Below are 19255 nucleotides of genomic sequence, written 5' to 3' on the forward strand. Positions count from 1 at the left end.
CCGTCAGGAGAGATTCCAGTCGCTAGCCCCTTGGTCGCGAGGATTTCTAGATATCGTTTTCTGTATTCGCTTTTATACGTATACTTGTATTGTGGGTTTGTATTGTGGACTTTATGTCGAACCGTTGGGTTGGCTGCTTTTGTTTTCCGCTGCAGATTTTCACACTACTTCGTGGATTTGTTTTCTTCGTTGTAGTGGAGTAGGATGTGTACGTATATCTTCGTTGGTTTTATATCGTTCTTCCTTATTAAACTGCGTGGATTGATTATATGTTGAGCTGTGTGGAATATTGATATAAACTGCGTGGTTGTTTCTTATTTGTATTGTATTGTTCCGGCCGAGTGTGGCCGAGGTATAGATATATGTATACTGAGATTCATATTGTCCGCCGTACAGGGGAGATGTTGCCGAAATTTCTTCGGACAGGGACTACCTGGGGCGTGACAATCTCTGAGTGGGGGAAGCACGCTCGAATAGTACTGAGCGGAAGAAGCACGCTCAACTGTTAAGGGTTTAAAGTCTCTGGTTCCCCTTAAGGAAGTCAGGCCGGTCACTCCTTAAGGTCCCCGATCGACTATCTCTGAGCAGGGGAAGCACGCTCGAGAGGAGAATCGCTTGGTCCATTCTAGCAAATGCATGTATTGATTAAAGATTAGATGCCTGCATTTTTTCATTATATCCAAAAATTAAATGAAATATATGGATAAATTACAGGCATACTTGTTAGGCTTTGTATGGTTGCAAGTAATTTGCACTCCAAGGCCTATCGAGATTTCCTCCTTTTGAGTCGTTGTCATCTCGGGATGTGTTAGTTCAGGCATTCTAGATGGCCGGCCCGGTAATTGCATAGCTCCCTGTTGTGGCTCATTGCCCGATATTCCAGCTTGGGGGGACTATTTTGCCTTTGATAGGTTTGTCGGTTGGGAGATCGTCGGCGATACCGATTGTTATTTGTCCGCTGGTTCTTCAGGGAAAAATAATTTCCAGTGTAATGGGTACCTAACATATGGTAGGTACACCACCTCCTTGAGACGTCTTAAGACATTTCCACATGCTGAACTGCTTGGGGCCTATGCTCAGGCTGGCGGTGTTGCAGAGGAACCATACGAGGGCCTCTTGGTGGATGAACAGGAGCTGTAGACCTGTCATTAGTTGGAACTACAGTAGGTACCACACTTTCTTTTTTGCACGTAGCTTGGGCTTCTTCCACATTAATGAATTCAGTAGCTCTTTCAATTAATAAATCAAAGTTGGTCGAAGGATTACGTACCAAATCTTTGAAGAAATCATTATCATTAAGCCCTTGAGAAAAAGTGCTTACTAAAATTTCAGTAGTAGCATTGGGGACATCAATAGCTACTTGATTAAATCTTTTAATGTAGGCTCTGATGCTTTCCTTAGACCCCTGTTTAATAGAAAAAAGGCTCCAAGGGATTTTATGATACCTTCTATTGCTGGAGAAATGATGAAGAAATACTTTACGGAAATCTTTAAAACTTCTGATGGAGTTTTTCGACAATCTCTTGAACCATCTCGGAGCTGCTCCTCCCAGAGTAATGAGAAACATCCGACACTTAACCCCATCAATGAATTGCTGTAGCAGAGTCGTACTTTCAAATTTAGACAGGTGATCTTCAGGATCAATGGCCCCAGAATATTCTCCAATGTTTAAGCTCTGATAATGCTTGGGTAGCGGATTGTCAAGAACTCTTTGAGAGAATGGAGTAATAATTCTCTCCGGAGAACTGTCGCTGGTTACTGCTTTTCCTCTGCGTTTTTCCTTCGCATGTGCTTTATCAGAGGATTCTTGAAGCGCTGGTTTTCGTCCTCCTTATTCCAGAGGTGTACGAAAGCATGCACGAGGATGTCGAGTGGAAGAAACGGGAGCAGGAGTTATGTAAGCCACATCATCCTCCTCCATGCCTCCAGTTTTGCGATGATCTGTAGTCGAGATCATCGGATTTATCGCTACCGGTAAGGTGCCTCCAATGTTTGCTTGTTGTTGCTGTTGTTGTTGCAATGCCTTTTGAATTCTGGAGTTGATGAGCAACTCCAAGTCTTCTTGGGTCAGAGTAATAGTATTAGACTTTCCAGCGTCCTCCATCACGTAGTCTCCGATTCAGGTGAGAGTTCCCATAGACGGTGCCAAATTTGATCTTGTCTGAGAGGTTGCGAGATGAAGCATTGGGCGACGATGGGCGGTGACGAATAATGACTCTGACGCCGACGACCAGGAGAGAATCTGAGAAAACCACAACGGACCTCACAAGAGCCTAAATGCAGAATAATAAACTTGAGAAAACCAAAGCGGATCTATGAATAATACCTGGCAAAAAGGAACTCCGGCGAGGTGACTCCGTGGATCGGCCAAGGCTCGACAATCCAATGGATGATCTCCTCTTCCTACACACAATGAGACCAACCGACAAAGCGTTAGTGACCTAAGATCGGGGTGAGAATCCCTGTCTAGGCCCTCGGACGCTCAAGTTAGTCACCGGCGAGAAGAAGAAGAAGCAATGTGGAAAAGATGAAAATTAGGGTTTTCTTCTGATTCAATGTGTATGTTTGCGTACCTGGCCAGTGGAGAGGATTCCCCTTTTTATTATACCTCATCTAATCTCCACAGTCATGAGGTGGGTCCTAGTTTGTTAAAATTTGTTAAGAGATGACGTAAGCCGAAACTACAATAATAGTTTAAGAAATCTTTTTCTTACCCCAGATATACCTTCTTTGTCGTTTAGCATACCTGTGGAGACTTCTAGAAGCTTTTTGCCGCCAAATTAATTAAGCTGTCATATGATTGCATATTCTTATGGTTCACCTGTTACATACATTTGGTTAGCCACATAAGCTTATTCTGTATATATGAGAAATATCTTCTGTTGTATTAGTCTTGGCTGATATTCTATAGTCGATCGGTTGTTTATACCCGACCAGGATCCTACTATTATAAATATTCCAGGGACCGTGCAAGGTTGAAGACCTTTATGCTCAACTTGCTTTCCATGCTCAGCTGGTCTATTGAACTCGGCCGGTCATACCTTATCGGCCGAGATTAATCAATCGGGCGTATATAAACGTTATCGTCTGGTAGACCTTCCCTCGGTCGGCTGTATACTAAGGGTCATGCGAGACTACATGCCTTTGTGTTCGGCCGGTCTACAGAGCCCGGCCGAACATGCCTTATCGACCGAGATTAATCAGTCGGGCATACATAAACATTCAGGACAGCTTAAGGATAAGTACTTTCACGCTCGATCGGTCTCTTACCCTCGGCCAGCCTTTGCTCGCCGAACTTATATGCTTGGTCGGTCTATTACGTTCGACCGATCTTTGTTGGCCATACGTGTAGCGACCCCCTTACCTGGTCAAACCTTTTCCAGACGGCCCCTCATCTCACCCTTTTCAGCCTTCCTTGTCCTTGTTATCCCCTTTCCTTCTCCTGCAAAGGGTCCACTTATCATAACCCATATCAGCTACCAATATGAGACTAACATGCTTTACCTTAATATAGATTTGTAGTTTCCTCTCTATCGGAAATCCAAATGCTACTATGGTGGAATTAGAGCTCCCCTCTTCTCCAAATCTAGAGAGAGTACCACAACAAGAGGGAACGGTGGTGTCGGATCGGAAGGAGGTGGCTTGACAACGGCTCTAGGGCGCGACCCAAAAGCTTGGCTACAGGGAAGAAGAGGATGTGGCGGTGCATAGGAGTGGGACGCCAGTGTCTTGCGGTCGGAGTGGCAAGGTGGTTGGTGGCCGACGTCTGGCCATGGAGGTCAGCAACGACACAAGGCGAATAGAGAGGGGTGATGAGATGTGTTGCGGCGTCGCGGCAGAGAGGGAACGGAGTCACCACTCTTCCTCGTGTTGGCTCCTCCCTTCCAGCAATGACGGAGCGACCGAGATAAGTGACACACTGGCTTGTGGGCGACATGACGTCGGGTGGTGTCCGCCGACAACGCGGTGTCGAGCGGCATTGACAGTGTTGAGCAGAGGCGACACAGCGAGAGGGGAGAGGGCAAGGGATCAGGCAGAGAAAGGGAAAAAATGAGGAATCGGGAGTAGAGATAGAGAAATCGCGATAGAGAAGTAGGGCAAGGGTCGGCGGTGGCCCGACGTCGTGAGAGAGGAGAAGGGAAAGGAAATCGGGAGTATGCGGCGACGACAGTGCAAAGAGGAGAGGGGAGGAGGAGATCGGCGAGATGGGGAGAAGAAAAAAAAAGAAACGAAAATAAAAACAAAAACCTAGGTTTTAATTGATACTTAGGTTTTATTAACTCAATCAACTCCTACATTTGGGTATTCCGAACAAACTTTTCTCAAACCTATAAATGCATCCCCTTAACATACGCCATACGAAGTCCGAAAAATCCTCAGAAAATTTCTAAAAATTCTAATAAGATTATTTTCTCAAATAACCTTATTATTTAATTATTATTTGTTCAATATTTTACAAGTAAAATGAAAAATGAGTACGTGATTTGATAATTTCGGAAACTTAGTTATGTGGTTCGGTAAAAAGGCGAAATAGTTTTGTTGCTAATTTAGAGACAAAATATTTTTTTGTCATAATTTTCGTTGCTAATTTCAGATAAATTTATTTGGTTGTAAAAATTTGTCACTAAATTAGTTTTTTTTTCAGTGATAAATGATAATCATATAAGTGGAGATCTGATTTTTGATTATGTATCCCCAACTGTTTTGACACATAAGTAAAGGTCTTATAAATGATCTTTTATCAACAGTGAGAGAATTTATTTGGTTGACTAAGAATGACATTGTCTTCTAAATCAACAGTGCGAGAAGCACATTTTAATGCAGATATACATGTTTCTTGCTTTGTTACACGCGTTTATCGATGGTTCATTCTGCAACTACCATTGTTAATATGACTCACATGTTTATCCAACAACCTGCCTTGCACGCAATCATTTCAGTCAATGAAAGAATATGCAGAGCTAAACTTGAGGGCCTTTAATTCTCTCTATAAAACTCATCATCACCTTTTACTAATACAATATACACACTGCATGCCTTTTTTTTCTCCTTTGTTTTTTAGTTGATATGGCTACAAATAAATCTTCAAATTACGAGGATGATCAGGTATATATATTGTTATCTGCAACTTCATTCATTTCTTTTTGCTTGCTTTGGCCCTCAATTAGCTGCTATAATGAGTGTTAAGCATGCATGTATTTTTAGATTGCAAGAAGTAGCTAAGAGAAGCACTTGTATATTACTTCTGTTCTAATTAATACTGTCACGCCCCAGAGGAGTCTCTGTCCGAAGAAATTTCGACAGCATCTCCCCTGTACGGCGGACAATCTGAAACTTTTCTACAAGCACTATATACCTCAGCCACATGCGGCTGGAATAATAACAATAAAAGAAAACAAACACCACGCAGTTAATATCAAATTCAGCCTCTGGCTGACACAACCACGCAGTAAAAAAAATAAAGCAGCCCACTCGGCTGTACCAAAACCAAAACACAAAACTGCTAGCCGGCTAGGCTTACACAACCAATAACAAATACAAAACACCACATAACAACATCAACTCTCCAAAAATAAAACCAGAGTATCGAGCTAAACAAACTGATACATAAAAACAAGCAAAACATACGTGAAACCGATAAGTCCTCTGATGTGACGTGGGGACCAGCAGACAGGATGCTCCAAGCTACATCATAAATAACCTGGTACCTGAAAAATATAGAGTCCACGGGGGTGAGTTCAACAACTCAACGAATACCAATAGACATGCCTAGTAAGATATATCTAACAGCAATAAACATGGAATACAGCTTCCTAATCATATATAGGGAATACGCAAAACTGAAAGGTAACTGAGGAAGCTGTACTCACCAGGAACTCCTATCCAGACAAAAAGGTCGTCAAACCGAAAGTGTCAATAATCCTGTATGCAGGTCAAAAGCATGTATCCAACCAAAATGCAGCAACCAAATGCAGCAAACACAATCATAAAAATATAAATGCATCAATGCATATGATGCTAATGATGCGTCCTGGTCACCCCTGACGCCAGTCAGTCATCTCACACACAAATGGTGAGACCGAGTGGGTAGGGCTGTGACAACCGTGCACTCTGTCGTCACTACTCCTGATGAGTGACCGAGTGGACGGGATGCTGTCGGAGTACTCTATCCTCGTGACCCCAAATCATAAATGGGGGAGCTCAATGCTCTCATCTCCCGGTACAAGATGACGGGGAGGACATCTCTGCCGGCTACCACGCTGAGTCACCTGACCAACGGAGCCAAACAGAGTCCACCGTCTGCCGGCTACTACGCTGCTACACTAAATGCCAGCGGAGCCAAACAGAGCGGAACTGACTGCCGGCTACCACGCTGAGTCCTCAGACCAACGGAGCCAAACAGCAGAACCGCCACACACCTGCCTGATATACCACTAAACCATGAGTGGGGGTGTGTGCAGTACATGTAACTGGCGATGAGCTCAACCATAGTGCACAGCATGCAATCATGATGCATGTCACTATGCATAGCAAAAACTGATCAACATAGCCATATCCATATATACAAAATGGGTACTGTAAAAGTGATGGTCACATACCAAAATCTAAAGTACACAGGTCAGATAGAATATCAAAAACCTATGTCCTGAACATAATAAGTATGGAATATCCTGATCAGCATAGAAAAATCCATATATACATAATATGGGTACCACAGTATCAGTAAGCCAAATCCACGGATCTAGGGTATACAAATCCTCTAAGGTATAACAACCTAGACCCAAATCATATCCCTCTTCCATAGCATATGTACCAACAATATACACAGATCAAAGAATCAGGGTCTAAACACCCGAATCATATATGATATACAAATAGAGGTACACAAACCTGATATGGCACAAAAAACCTAAGTATCAAATAATCTAGATATATAGGCTAGAAACAACAATCCAAATCCTAGTCCTAACCTCAGTAAGCATGGTATGTCACTCTAGAAACAAAGATACTCATGGTAACAAGATAATCATGGCAACAAATCACGAGATATAAGCACGGATACATCACAGGTGACAAACCTAACATGCTAAGGATATCAAACAGTGACATACCAACGGCAAACATGTTCATTGCATGTAGTTATAAAATACTATGCATATCCAAAGACATTATCATAAAAGATAAGTCAAGAGGTACCCGCCTCCAATTAGATCGTATCAATCCAAATCCAACGTCGAGTTGCTCATCTCGCGTCACAGTCCTGTAATACATAGTATACAGATTTAGCTAATTAAATACCAATTAATTAGCTAAATCAAATCCTCGAGAAACTAACATAAATCCAAATCCAATTATAAACCCTAATTGGATCATTTAACTCCTCAATCAATTCTAATTAATTCATTCGAATTAGGGCTTGCAATAAAATAACCAATCATAATATCTTACTTGATTTAGCCCTAATTCAATACATACCTAATTCATCAACAACATGAATCAATTTCCCTACTTCTTACCTTAATCCACAGCCCAACAAATCCATAGCAAAGACAACTTGCTGTCGGAACAGAGGTAGCTATTGGAAATCAAGAAACGCCCTGCAATGCACTGTCTGGATCAAAATGAAGCTTAAGAAATCGACATCCAAACAACAACCAAATTCTCAGAACAACCTGAGCACCTTACCTCTTCCTCTAATCGCCTGCGATGACCAAGAACCCGACGAAGCTGGCGGCTGGCACTGGACGGCTGGCAGACCAGTGCTAGGGCAGAGGACGATCGGAGTGACGCCGGGAAACTAGGGCTCGGCGTGGAGAGGCTGGAACAGCCCGATCCGGCGGTCAGCAGTGGTACACAAGGACAGATCTAGGGCACGGCTCATAGCACTGCTCGGGTCAAGAGTTGGCAGTGGCGCAGGGCGACGGTCGTCTGCCGGTGCTAGGGCATAGGGAGCCGCGGGATGATCACCTGGCTGCAGGGGCTGGGCGGCGTCGGCGCACAGATCCGAGAAGGGGAAAGGGTGGCGCTTAAGTGTCGGCGAGAAGAAACGTCTGCGGCACAGGAAGAGACAAAATTGGGCGGCACAGCTCGGAAGAGAGGGGAAGAAGAAGCTTGGCCGGCGTTCAATCGGAGGAGAAGAGATAACCGCCGGCGCTAGGAGGTTAGGGCACGGGTGAATTCGGCGGAGGAGAAGAGAAATGGCACGCACGGGGGGGGGAGAGGTTTCGGTGAAAACAGGGAAAGAAAAAGAAAAAGAAATAAATAAATAATTTCAACTTTTCCTCACTTAAATTGGGTAGCCTAAACAGGCTTTCCCGGGCCCCATTTATATCCCCGTTAACTCGTCCATACGAGCTCCGAAAAATTCCCGAAAAATTTCGAAAAATTTCGAAAAATTCTCTTATCAATATTCGCCATTTTCGGTATTTTACATTCTCCCCCACTAATAAAAATTTGGTCCCCAAATTTCGTTATCTACCATCAGCAAGTACTAACAACAGATATAGAAAGTATGAATGCTGAACGGTAATCTAATTCACATACCTCAAGTGAAAAGATGGGGATATCGAGCTCGGATCGTATCCTCGAGCTCCTGAGTAACTTCCTCGTCCAAACGATACTGTCATCCGACTTAACCAGCCGGATAGTCTTGTTCCGCAACTGACGCTCTTTCCTCTCCAAAATCCGTACCGGAATCTCCTCATATGAAATATCAGGCTGAACTGGAACTGGAATATCAGCCAGCACCTGCGTCGGGTCGGGCACATATCTCCGCAACATAGATACGTGGAATACATCGTGAACTCCTGCCAGAGACGGTGGTGGTGCCAACCGGTAAGCTACCGCTCCAATCCTTTCCGAGATCTGGAAAGGTCCAATGTATCACGGAGTTAGCTTACTTCTGAGATCAATCCCTTCACCCCTTCCGTAGGTAAGACTCGCAGAAAAATATAGTCGCCTGCAGAGAACTCTAAGAGTCTCCGACTCAGGTATGCATAACCCTTCTAGCAGTCCTACGCCTCTGACATCCTCCGTCTGATAGTACGGACCAACTTGGTCTCAAGCTGAGCTCTATGAGGTCTCAATAACTGGGCCTCCCCAACCTCATCCCAGAGGATGGGTGTCCGACAAGGCCTACCTTACAACGCTTCAACGGTGGCATTTGGATAACCGAATGCAAACCGTTGTTGTAGACGAACTCTACCAATCGATCCAGGAAATCAGTCTTCCGGATCGCTAACGAGTGCGCAGGTTGGGTTAATCAATCAATGATTACCCAAATCGTGTCATGACCTCATCGTGTTCTAGGCAGACTCACCACACAGTCCATGGTAATATGTTTCCATTTGCACTCAGGAATAGAAATCCGCTAAAATAATCCGGCAGGTATCTGGTGCTCAGCCCTCACCTGTTGACAGACAAGACATCTATCTACATTATCCGCGATGTCTATCTTCATACTGTCCCACCAATAGGAACACCTCAAATCTCGATACATGCGGGTCTTGCCTAGATGGATCGCAAATCGAGAACGATGAGCCTCCTGAAATAGTTCCGACAAAACCGGGTAAGACTGAGGTACGCATAATCTGCCTCGGTAGTATATAATACCCTCCTCGTCTCGTGTGAACTCGGTTTTGGTTGCCCGGAAGCTATCTGGCTGCCTATAAATTGCAAATACAGCCTAGGGCTCTCGAATCCTCGTCCTGATCGACGACTGAACAACCATGGTAACCAGTCTGTGACCACAATTCGGTGGCAAGCTAAAGTCCCTCTGGACTTCCTGCTAAGTGCATCGGCAACAACATCAGCTCTCCTCGGGTGATAGCTAATGGTACAACCAAAATCCTTCAGGAACTTCATCCATCTCCTCTGTCGGAGATTAAGTTCCTGCTGAGTGAACAGACATTTGAGATTTCTTATGGTCAGTGAGAATCTCAATTGTAACACCGCACCGATAATGCTGCCAAATCTTCAAGTCAAACATACTGGCATTCAATCACAAGTCATGTACTGGGTAGTTCTCCTCATACTCCCTCAACTACAGAGAAGTAGGAGACTACCCTGCCGTGCTGCATCAAAACAGCGCTCAACCCTGTAGAGATGCGTCGGTATAAAGCACTAATCCGTCCTCTCCAAAAGTTAAAACCAAAATCGGAGCCGACACTGGTCTCCGCTTCAGCTCCTAGAAGCTGGTCTTGCAATCCTCAGTCCAAGTAAACTTCACGCCTTTCATGGTCACGCGTGAAAGTAGCATAACTATGCGAAAGAAACCCTCGACGAAAGGTTTGTAATATCCTGCCAGTCCCAAGGACTGCGGATCTCCTGCACTGATTTCGGCTGCTCCCAACGGTAACAACCTCTATCTCCTGTGGAACCATGGTACACTCCGACTGGTGATCGTGTGTCCCAAACATCATCACATAAGACAATCCAAATCAGCACTACTGATAATCACATATAGATATTCTCGTCGAATCATCTCTAGATCTATGCAAAGGTGGTGCACGTGACTCACCTCGGATCCGAAATAGATCACCACATCGTCAACAAAGACAATGGAAACCAATCTAAACATCCTAGGAATACCCATATCATCGAGTCTATGATAACATCTAGGGCACCACAAGCACTAATGGTAAAACCAAGACACAAAATGTCCGTATCACAGACATTCCTAACCATGAGATCCTCAACAATAAATAGATCTAATCACCAACGATATATAATCACCAAAGAATAGAACCTCCAGTGTGAGAGCAATGCTCTATCACACGAAATATCATACATGTGGGAGCAACGCTCTACCACAAGAAATCCTCCATATGTGGGAGCAACGCTCCACCACAAATAATCCAGAATATATATCCACAATAAATATGGGAGCAATGCTCCGCTACAAACAATCCGTAATATGTGGGAGCAACGCTCCACCACAAACAATCCAGAATATGTGGGAGCTACGCTCTACCACAAACGATCCATAACATGTGGGAGCTACGCTCTACCACAAACAATACATAAGTGCCCAAAGCACCTAACTATCTGGCTAGAGACTGCACAAGATCTCTCTACCACAGACCAATGTGGGTAGCCTAGGGTATAACCATCCAGTAAGCAAATCAAATCCATAGTCAACTCTATCGTCATCCTAGTGAGTCGGTCACCCACTAATAGGAGAATTAGTTGACAGAGTAAAACAACCAATATCATAATGTAGACCTTTAATATTCTACATTTAACATAGGTAGAATCATCATGATGCTACTAACCATACATCTGACATACATGCACACACCACATATGTATGATCGACATAATCCTCCAATTGGTTCACACCAAAAATACTCACATCATAGGTATAAATCACCGTGATACCTCCAACAATGTATACCGAACTCGTGTGCATATATCATCATAGGTAAAATTAACAATACCCTCAAACAACACTCACATGACAAATATACACATATGCCAAGAATATAATCAACATATACTTCCAGTAATCAACAAGATACCTCAGATACCACACCAAACACAGATGTACATATCACAACACCGATGTAGTCGACAAGATACTTCCAACATGGCATTCACACCCATGTGCACATACCACGACACAGATTTAAATCGATAAGACACCTCCAATATGTCAATCAAACACGTACAGCTAACTAAATAGCTATAATCCACAAGAAACCTACAATAACCATATCTAGACGGAAATACCCTCACTATCCACAAATGAATTATCCATCATAGAACTCCTTCAACTCATAACAATCATATGTACACTTCATAGATATGCATAATCAGCATATTTAATCCAATCTATCACACAAATCATATGCCACCTTCTAAGTTATCCAATTAGGTACATACAGTCTAAAATTAAAGTATCCATAGAATATGATACATCGATCCTCCATAGACTGACCAAAATCGACAATGATATACGATCAACTCAGTCTTTTCCACATCAGTACAAAACATGTACTCAAATGTGCTTTAGATACCAAACTAAGCACAAACTACCCAAAGATTCAGATCGGACCAATAAAGCTAAATCGGTCATCTATTAACTAATCAAGAATACCTTAATCCTCCATAAGCTACTAAGGTATATCAATCTACGACTACCCAAGTCGACAAGCGTAAGTCAGTCTTTCACTGACCCATCTAACAAGAGTAAACCAGTTATCTACTGATGTAATTAATTAAGATAAAATGATATACTACTGGCTAGATCAACATGAAGATATAGATACTATCTACTACCCAGCTAATACTAGCAGAGGCTGGTATGTGCCTCAATATGCTAATCAACTAGTAGTAATAGAAGCTAATACTACTAATGGTGTGATATGAAAAATCAGCAGAGACCTGTAATCCTTGATCTCTATTCCGGTCTACCATGATCAGTGATTTACCTAACACATAAATTATATGATATATCAACTAGACAGGTACCAATAAATAATGCTAATACAGGTCATAAACTGTAATAGTGAACATGGCATATACTAACAAAAAGGTAGGACAACAGTATACCAACATACCTCCTATAGCTTGGAGATGTCCTGCTGCTGCCAGGTCCCAAAATCCGAAAAGTCACATCGAGAAGACCAAAACACAAAATCCGAAACACCGGAAAAATAAGACACGTAAGTCGATCTCTGATACCAAATAAATTGATATCAGATAAATCTCGAAAATCCAAAACACATAGCAAGTATCGTATACCTGCTCTGATACCACTAAATTGTCACGCCCCGGAGGAGTCTCTGTCCGAAGAAATTTCGGCAGCATCTCCCCTGTACGGCGGACAATCTGAAACTTTTCTACAAGCACTATATACCTCAGCCACATGCGGCTGGAATAATAACAATAAAAGAAAACAAACACCACGCAGTTAATATCAAATTCAGCCTCTGGCTGACACAACCACGCAGTTAAAAATAAAGCAGCCCACTCGGCTGTACCAAAACCAAAACACAAAACTGCTAGCCGGCTAGGCTTACACAACCAATAACAAATACAAAACACCACATAACAACATCAACTCTCCAAAAATAAAACCAGAGTATCGAGCTAAACAAACTGATACATAAAAACAAGCAAAACATACGTGAAACCGATAAGTCCTCTGATGTGACGTGGGGACCAGCAGACAGGATGCTCCAAGCTACACCATAAATAACCTGGTACCTGAAAAATATAGAGTCCACGGGGGTGAGTTCAACAACTCAGCGAATACCAATAGACATGCCTAGTAAGATATATCTAACAGCAATAAACATGGAATACAGCTTCCTAATCATATATAGGGAATACGCAAAACTGAAAGGTAACTGAGGAAGCTGTACTCACCAGGAACTCCTATCCAGACAAAAAGGTCGTCAAACCGAAAGTGTCAATAATCCTGTATGCAGGTCAAAAGCATGTATCCAACCAAAATGCAGCAACCAAATGCAGCAAACACAATCATAAAAATATAAATGCATCAATGCATATGATGCTAATGATGCGTCCTGGTCACCCCTGACGCCAGTCAGTCATCTCACACACAAATGGTGAGACCGAGTGGGTAGGGCTGTGACAACCGTGCACTCTGTCGTCACTACTCCTGATGAGTGACCGAGTGGACGGGATGCTGTCGGAGTACTCCTGTCCTGTGACCCCAAATCATAAATGGGGGAGCTCAATGCTCTCATCTCCCGGTACACGATGACGGGGAGGAAATCTCTGCCGGCTACCACGCTGAGTCACCTGACCAACGGAGCCAAACAGAGTCCACCGTCTGCCGGCTACTACACTGCTACACTAAATGCCAGCGGAGCCAAACAGAGCGGAACTGACTGCCGGCTACCACGCTGAGTCCTCAGACCAACGGAGCCAAACAACAGAACCGCCACACACCTGCCTGATATACCACTAAACCATGAGTGGGGGTGTGTGCAGTACATGTAACTGGCGATGGGCTCAACCATAGTGGAGCCGACAATCGCACAGCATGCAATCATGATGCATGTCACTATGCATAGCAAAAACTGATCAACATAACCATATCCATATATACAAAATGGGTACTGTAAAAGTGATGGTCACATACCAAAATCTAAAGTACACAGGTCAGATAGAATATCAAAAACCTATGTCCTGAACATAATAAGTATGGAATATCCTGATCAGCATAGAAAAATCCATATATACATAATATGGGTACCACAGTATCAGTAAGCCAAATCCACGGATCTAGGGTATACAAATCCTCTAAGGTATAACAACCTAGACCCAAATCATATCCCTCTTCCATAGCATATGTACCAACAATATACACAGATCAAAGAATCAGGGTCTAAACACCCGAATCATATATGATATACAAATAGAGGTACACAAACCTGATATGGCACAAAAAACCTAAGTATCAAATAATCTAGATATATAGGCTAGAAACAACAATCCAAATCCTAGTCCTAACCTCAGTAAGCATGGTATGTCACTCTAGAAACAAAGATACTCATGGTAACAAGATAATCATGGCAACAAATCACGAGATATATGCACGGATACATCACAGGTGACAAACCTAACATGCTAAGGATATCAAACAGTGACATACCAACGGCAAACATGTTCATTGCATGTAGTTATAAAATACTATGCATATCCAAAGACATTATCATAAAAGATAAGTCAAGAGGTACCCACCTCCAATAGAAAGGGTCGTATCCAATCCAAATCCAACGTCGAGTTGCTCATCTCGCGTCACAGTCCTGTAATACATAGTATACAGATTTAGTTAATTAAATACCAATTAATTAGCTAAATCAAATCCTCGAGAAACTAACATAAATCCAAATCCAATTATAAACCCTAATTGGATCATTTAACTCCTCAATCAATTCTAATTAATTCATTCGAATTAGGGCTTGCAATAAAATAACCAATCATAATATCTTACTTGATTTAGCCCTAATTCAATACATACCTAATTCATCAACAACATGAATCAATTTCCCTACTTCTTACCTTAATCCACAGCCCAACAAATCCATAGCAAAGACAACTTGCTGTCGGAACAGAGGTAGCTATTGGAAATCAAGAAACGCCCTGCAATGCACTGTCTGGATCAAAATGAAGCTTAAGAAATCGACATCCAAACAACAACCAAATTCTCAGAACAACCTGAGCACCTTACCTCTTCCTCTAATCGCCTGCGATGACCAAGAACCCGACGAAGCTGCTGCTGGAAACCTTAATACCAGAGACTCAGGTCGATAACAAGCTGGCGGCTGGCACTGGACGGCTGGCAGACCAGTGCTAGGGCAGAGGACGATCGGAGTGACGCCGGGAAACTAGGGCTCGGCGTGGAGAGGCTGGAACAGCCCGATCCGGCGGTCGGCAGTGGTACACAAGGACAGATCTAGGGCACGGCTCATAGCACTGCTCGGGTCAAGAGTTGGCAGCGGCGCAGGGCGGCGGTCGTCTGCCGGCGCTAGGGCATAGGGAGCCGCGGGATGATCACCTGGCTGCAGGGGCTGGGCGGCGTCGGCGCACAGATCCGAGAAGGGGAAAGGGCGGCGCTTAAGTGTCGGCGAGAAGAAACGTCTGCGGCACAGGAAGAGACAGAATCGGGCGGCACAGCTCGGAAGAGAGGGGAAGAAGAAGCTTGGCCGGCGTTCAATCGGAGGAGAAGAGATAACCGCCGGCGCTAGGAGGTTAGGGCACGGGTGAATTCGGCGGAGGAGAAGAGAAATGGCACGCACGGGGGGGAGAGGTTTCGGCGAAAACAGGGAAAGAAAAAGAAAAAGAAATAAATAAATAATTTCAACTTTTCCTCACTTAAATTGGGTAGCCTAAACAGGCTTTCCCGGGCCCCATTTATATCCCCGTTAACTCGTCCATACGAGCTCCGAAAAATTCCCGAAAAATTTCGAAAAATTCTCTTATCAATATTCGCCATTTTCGGTATTTTACAAATACTGTATAAATTAGATGAGATCTTACAGTGCTGGACATGTCTACACCAACTAAACTAAATTTGTTTGTTTAATTTCAGAGAGAAATGGTTTAATCTTTTTCCAGCTTTTCTTTTGTCCAAATAAATAAAGGAAAAATATCATTGTAAAAAAAAAAAAACCTATCTAGTCACTTCTTTTTGAATTTTTAGTTCTGTTGTGTTTTTTTTGTTTGCTTAGTAAATATGAATTAACAAGGGTTTAAACAACAGTATGTTAGTTTTGTTGAATTGTGTTTTGAGCTAAACATATTCTCCACTTTCTAGGCATAAAAAAATTAATAATCACAATATAAATATGTCTATTTTGGTGCTATTTTTCAAATAAAATAATATATAAAACAATATAAATTAATATAATAAAAAATAAATATCATGACGAATATGTTCTACCTAACTTTGTTTATCTGATCCACTATAACGTGATTGTCCTTTGTGTTCTTCCTAGCTTTGCAAATATCTCATTATAAAGCGATTGCCCTTAATTTGTATAGTATTTCTAATTCTACAATAATAACAATATAATCAAGTTTTATCCCACTAGATGGGGTTGACTATTTGGATCCTTCTAAGTCATTATACTCTATCTCCTATTATATCATTATTTACATTTAAATAAATTTTGTCATGTTTTATTATTGTTAACTAAGTCTTTTTAGGTCTTTCTCATTTGATATGGGCATTTGTTATATTTTCATTTCATCTAATTGGAGTATTTATTGTTCATCTAAGTACCTATCTGTACCATCTTAAACATGTCTCCTAGAGTTTTCCCTCAATAGGTGTAACCCTGACTTTCTCTCTAATATTTTCATTTCTTATCTTATTCATCCATATATGTCCACACATCCATTTTAATATTATAATCTCTTCAACTCTAATCTTCTACTTATATATTCATGTCATAGTTCAATATTCAATTCTATATAACATAACATATCTGCATTGTATCTCAAATAACAACAATAATTAGATTCTTCATTGTATATAATATATACATTTTTTTTTTCAAAGAGAAAAAGGAGTCTAGCTATTGAAATCAATAGCTCTCAAGTTATTGCATATACGAGGATAAGAAAATTAGCAATAAATTAAAGCATTAATTCCCTTGGTTATTATTGAATATTTAAAATTTCTAACCTTTTGTTTCTACTTTTTGCAAGGTTTTGGTGGAAGGAAACTCTCATGTGAAGACACTGATACTAAATAGGCCCCTAAAATTGAACGCCCTGAACTATCAAATGGTTCGTTCATCCTTAGTCTCAATTGTACAAGCCATTTAAATTTTTTTTTTGTTTGATAAATTACATGCCATTATTAATGCTTTAAAATTAAGCAAAACAAATCAATTAAAAGTTTGATTTATTTATCCCCATCCAATTTAAAACATTTAAAAGCATTCCATTTATAAGTTGCCCAAGTGTTAGTACCGATAGTTTCTAGAACTCCAAACACCATTACATAAATATCAAACCATTTTATAGATAAATTTACTTATTTACTCATACATTTCGGCTAAAATATTGGCAATAAATATGCCATTGTTATTTTTCTTTTTTGATTTTAATTTGTGATTCATGTTAAATTAGGTTTCTGATTTCTTTCAAAAACAAATCTTGTTTTTAAGGTTTTACAATTGTCCGAGGAGTTCCAGAAGTTGGAAAATGATCCTGCTGTTAAGTTGGTAATCGTAAAGGTACATGCAATCCATTTTCTTCTTTGAACTTTCAACTTCTTTTATGAAAAAAAATATTATTATTCTCAAAGTCAAATTCACTATAGATAAGTGTCTAATTTCTTAATAATTCATCATGGATTGAAGGCAAATGGAAAAGTATTTTGTGCTGGAGGAGATGTTATTGAATACTATCGTTGCTTGCTCAGAGGTATTATTCAACCTGGTTATATTTATCTGGAAGCTTTTGTGATACTGTAATATTATTCATTTTTATCTGAAATTTGATAAGAGCAACTAATTGTTAACCTAAATATCAGAAGGTGAATGGGCACTAGCAACTCAAATTTATCAAAAGCAACTCGCCTTGGACTATCTAGTGGCAACATACACTATGCCCCTGGTGAGTTGCTCATATCAGATATAACAATAGGCTTACTGAAACAATAATCTCCAAATATGTTTTGTAACATATCAAGTTGAACAAATTTCTACTTGAAGGTTTTCCTGATCAATGGGGCAGTGATGGGAGGTGGTGCTGGACTTTCTATGAACGCAAGATACCGAGTCGTTACCGAAAATACGGTATGATCAATCAGCATTTATGCTAAGATTTATAGTTCTGAACAGGTGCTTTGTATTTGCTTTTAGGTTTTTGCAATGCCAGAAGCAGCTATAGGCCATTATCCAGATGTTGGAGCATCTTATTTTCTTTCCAGTCTTCCAGGCTTCTATGGTTATCACTTTGCGGACAACTCTATCATTTAAATATGCCTTGTGATTATATTGAAAATATTATGATATTTGGACTTTGTGATCGTTCATTTTAGGGGAATATCTTGGCCTTACTGGTGCAAGACTGAATGGTGCTGAGATGGTAGCATGTGGACTTGCCACTCACTTTGTTCCTTCAAAAGTATTCTATATCTTCTTTTATCAAAAAAGTTGATTTCGCCAAGTCTCCATCTGCTCTTCGATGTTTTCTTTCTCGATCTCTCCCTCGGCTAGCCTACGATGCTCTAGATTACAACCAGAAAAGTGATCCTTGTTGCTGTCTTCTCAACAAATATTATTGTCGCTCGATGTTGCAACCTTTGTTGTTCTTTATAGACCATGGCCACACCTCTTGGATCGTTAACCGCCATGGTTGTAGCCCTATCATTGCTGCCATTGGTCGCAGGAATCCATGCCCTTGTGGCAGAGGTTTGTACTCGATAATGTTCGTCCATGCCCTAGTTGGATCACAAACGTAACCGTGTTTAGCGAATTAAATTGTGGTTTGCAGCCACTTTTGCCTCCTCTAGGTGCCCACGAGGATTGGAGATGGTTGTCGACTTGTACATTCCTTTTCATAAATTCTGATTTTCTTAAAGACATTAGTTTAGGACACTGATATTAAAATTAATAAGATAATGAATATCACAATTATTCTTAAAGGTTTGTCATCGCTTTAACTCCGAAGGACTTTGTTGAATAGACTTTGTTGAGAGTGAATCGTGTTTTCAACTTAGCCTTACAAAGCATATATATATATATATATAGTTTTGAAAGAAACA

At 41.4% G+C, this 19255-nt stretch overlaps 1 protein-coding gene and 2 long non-coding RNA genes across 3 annotated transcripts; 1 reads left to right on the forward strand and 2 right to left on the reverse strand.

The window, feature by feature from the left end:
- Positions 1 to 4980: 4980 nt before the first annotated feature.
- Positions 4981 to 17960, forward strand: LOC121991175 (3-hydroxyisobutyryl-CoA hydrolase 1-like). The gene is made up of 4 exons (XM_042545193.1): positions 4981 to 5106; positions 17188 to 17268; positions 17652 to 17720; positions 17847 to 17960. The coding sequence occupies exons 1-4, from the start codon at positions 5068 to 5070 to the stop codon at positions 17958 to 17960; spliced, it is 303 nt and encodes a 100-aa protein (XP_042401127.1). The 5' UTR covers positions 4981 to 5067.
- On the reverse strand, positions 7222 to 7725 carry LOC121990370. The gene is made up of 3 exons (XR_006114575.1): positions 7687 to 7725; positions 7518 to 7598; positions 7222 to 7261 (listed from the first exon to the last, which is right to left on the reverse strand). It is a non-coding gene; the product is annotated as an uncharacterized LOC121990370 (long non-coding RNA).
- LOC121990369 lies at positions 14741 to 15547 on the reverse strand. The gene is made up of 3 exons (XR_006114574.1): positions 15206 to 15547; positions 15037 to 15117; positions 14741 to 14780 (listed from the first exon to the last, which is right to left on the reverse strand). It is a non-coding gene; the product is annotated as an uncharacterized LOC121990369 (long non-coding RNA).
- Positions 17961 to 19255: the final 1295 nt, after the last annotated feature.

The sequence above is a fragment of the Zingiber officinale genome, chromosome 6B, assembly GCF_018446385.1.
Source record: "Zingiber officinale cultivar Zhangliang chromosome 6B, Zo_v1.1, whole genome shotgun sequence".
NCBI classification, from domain to species: domain Eukaryota; kingdom Viridiplantae; phylum Streptophyta; class Magnoliopsida; order Zingiberales; family Zingiberaceae; genus Zingiber; species Zingiber officinale.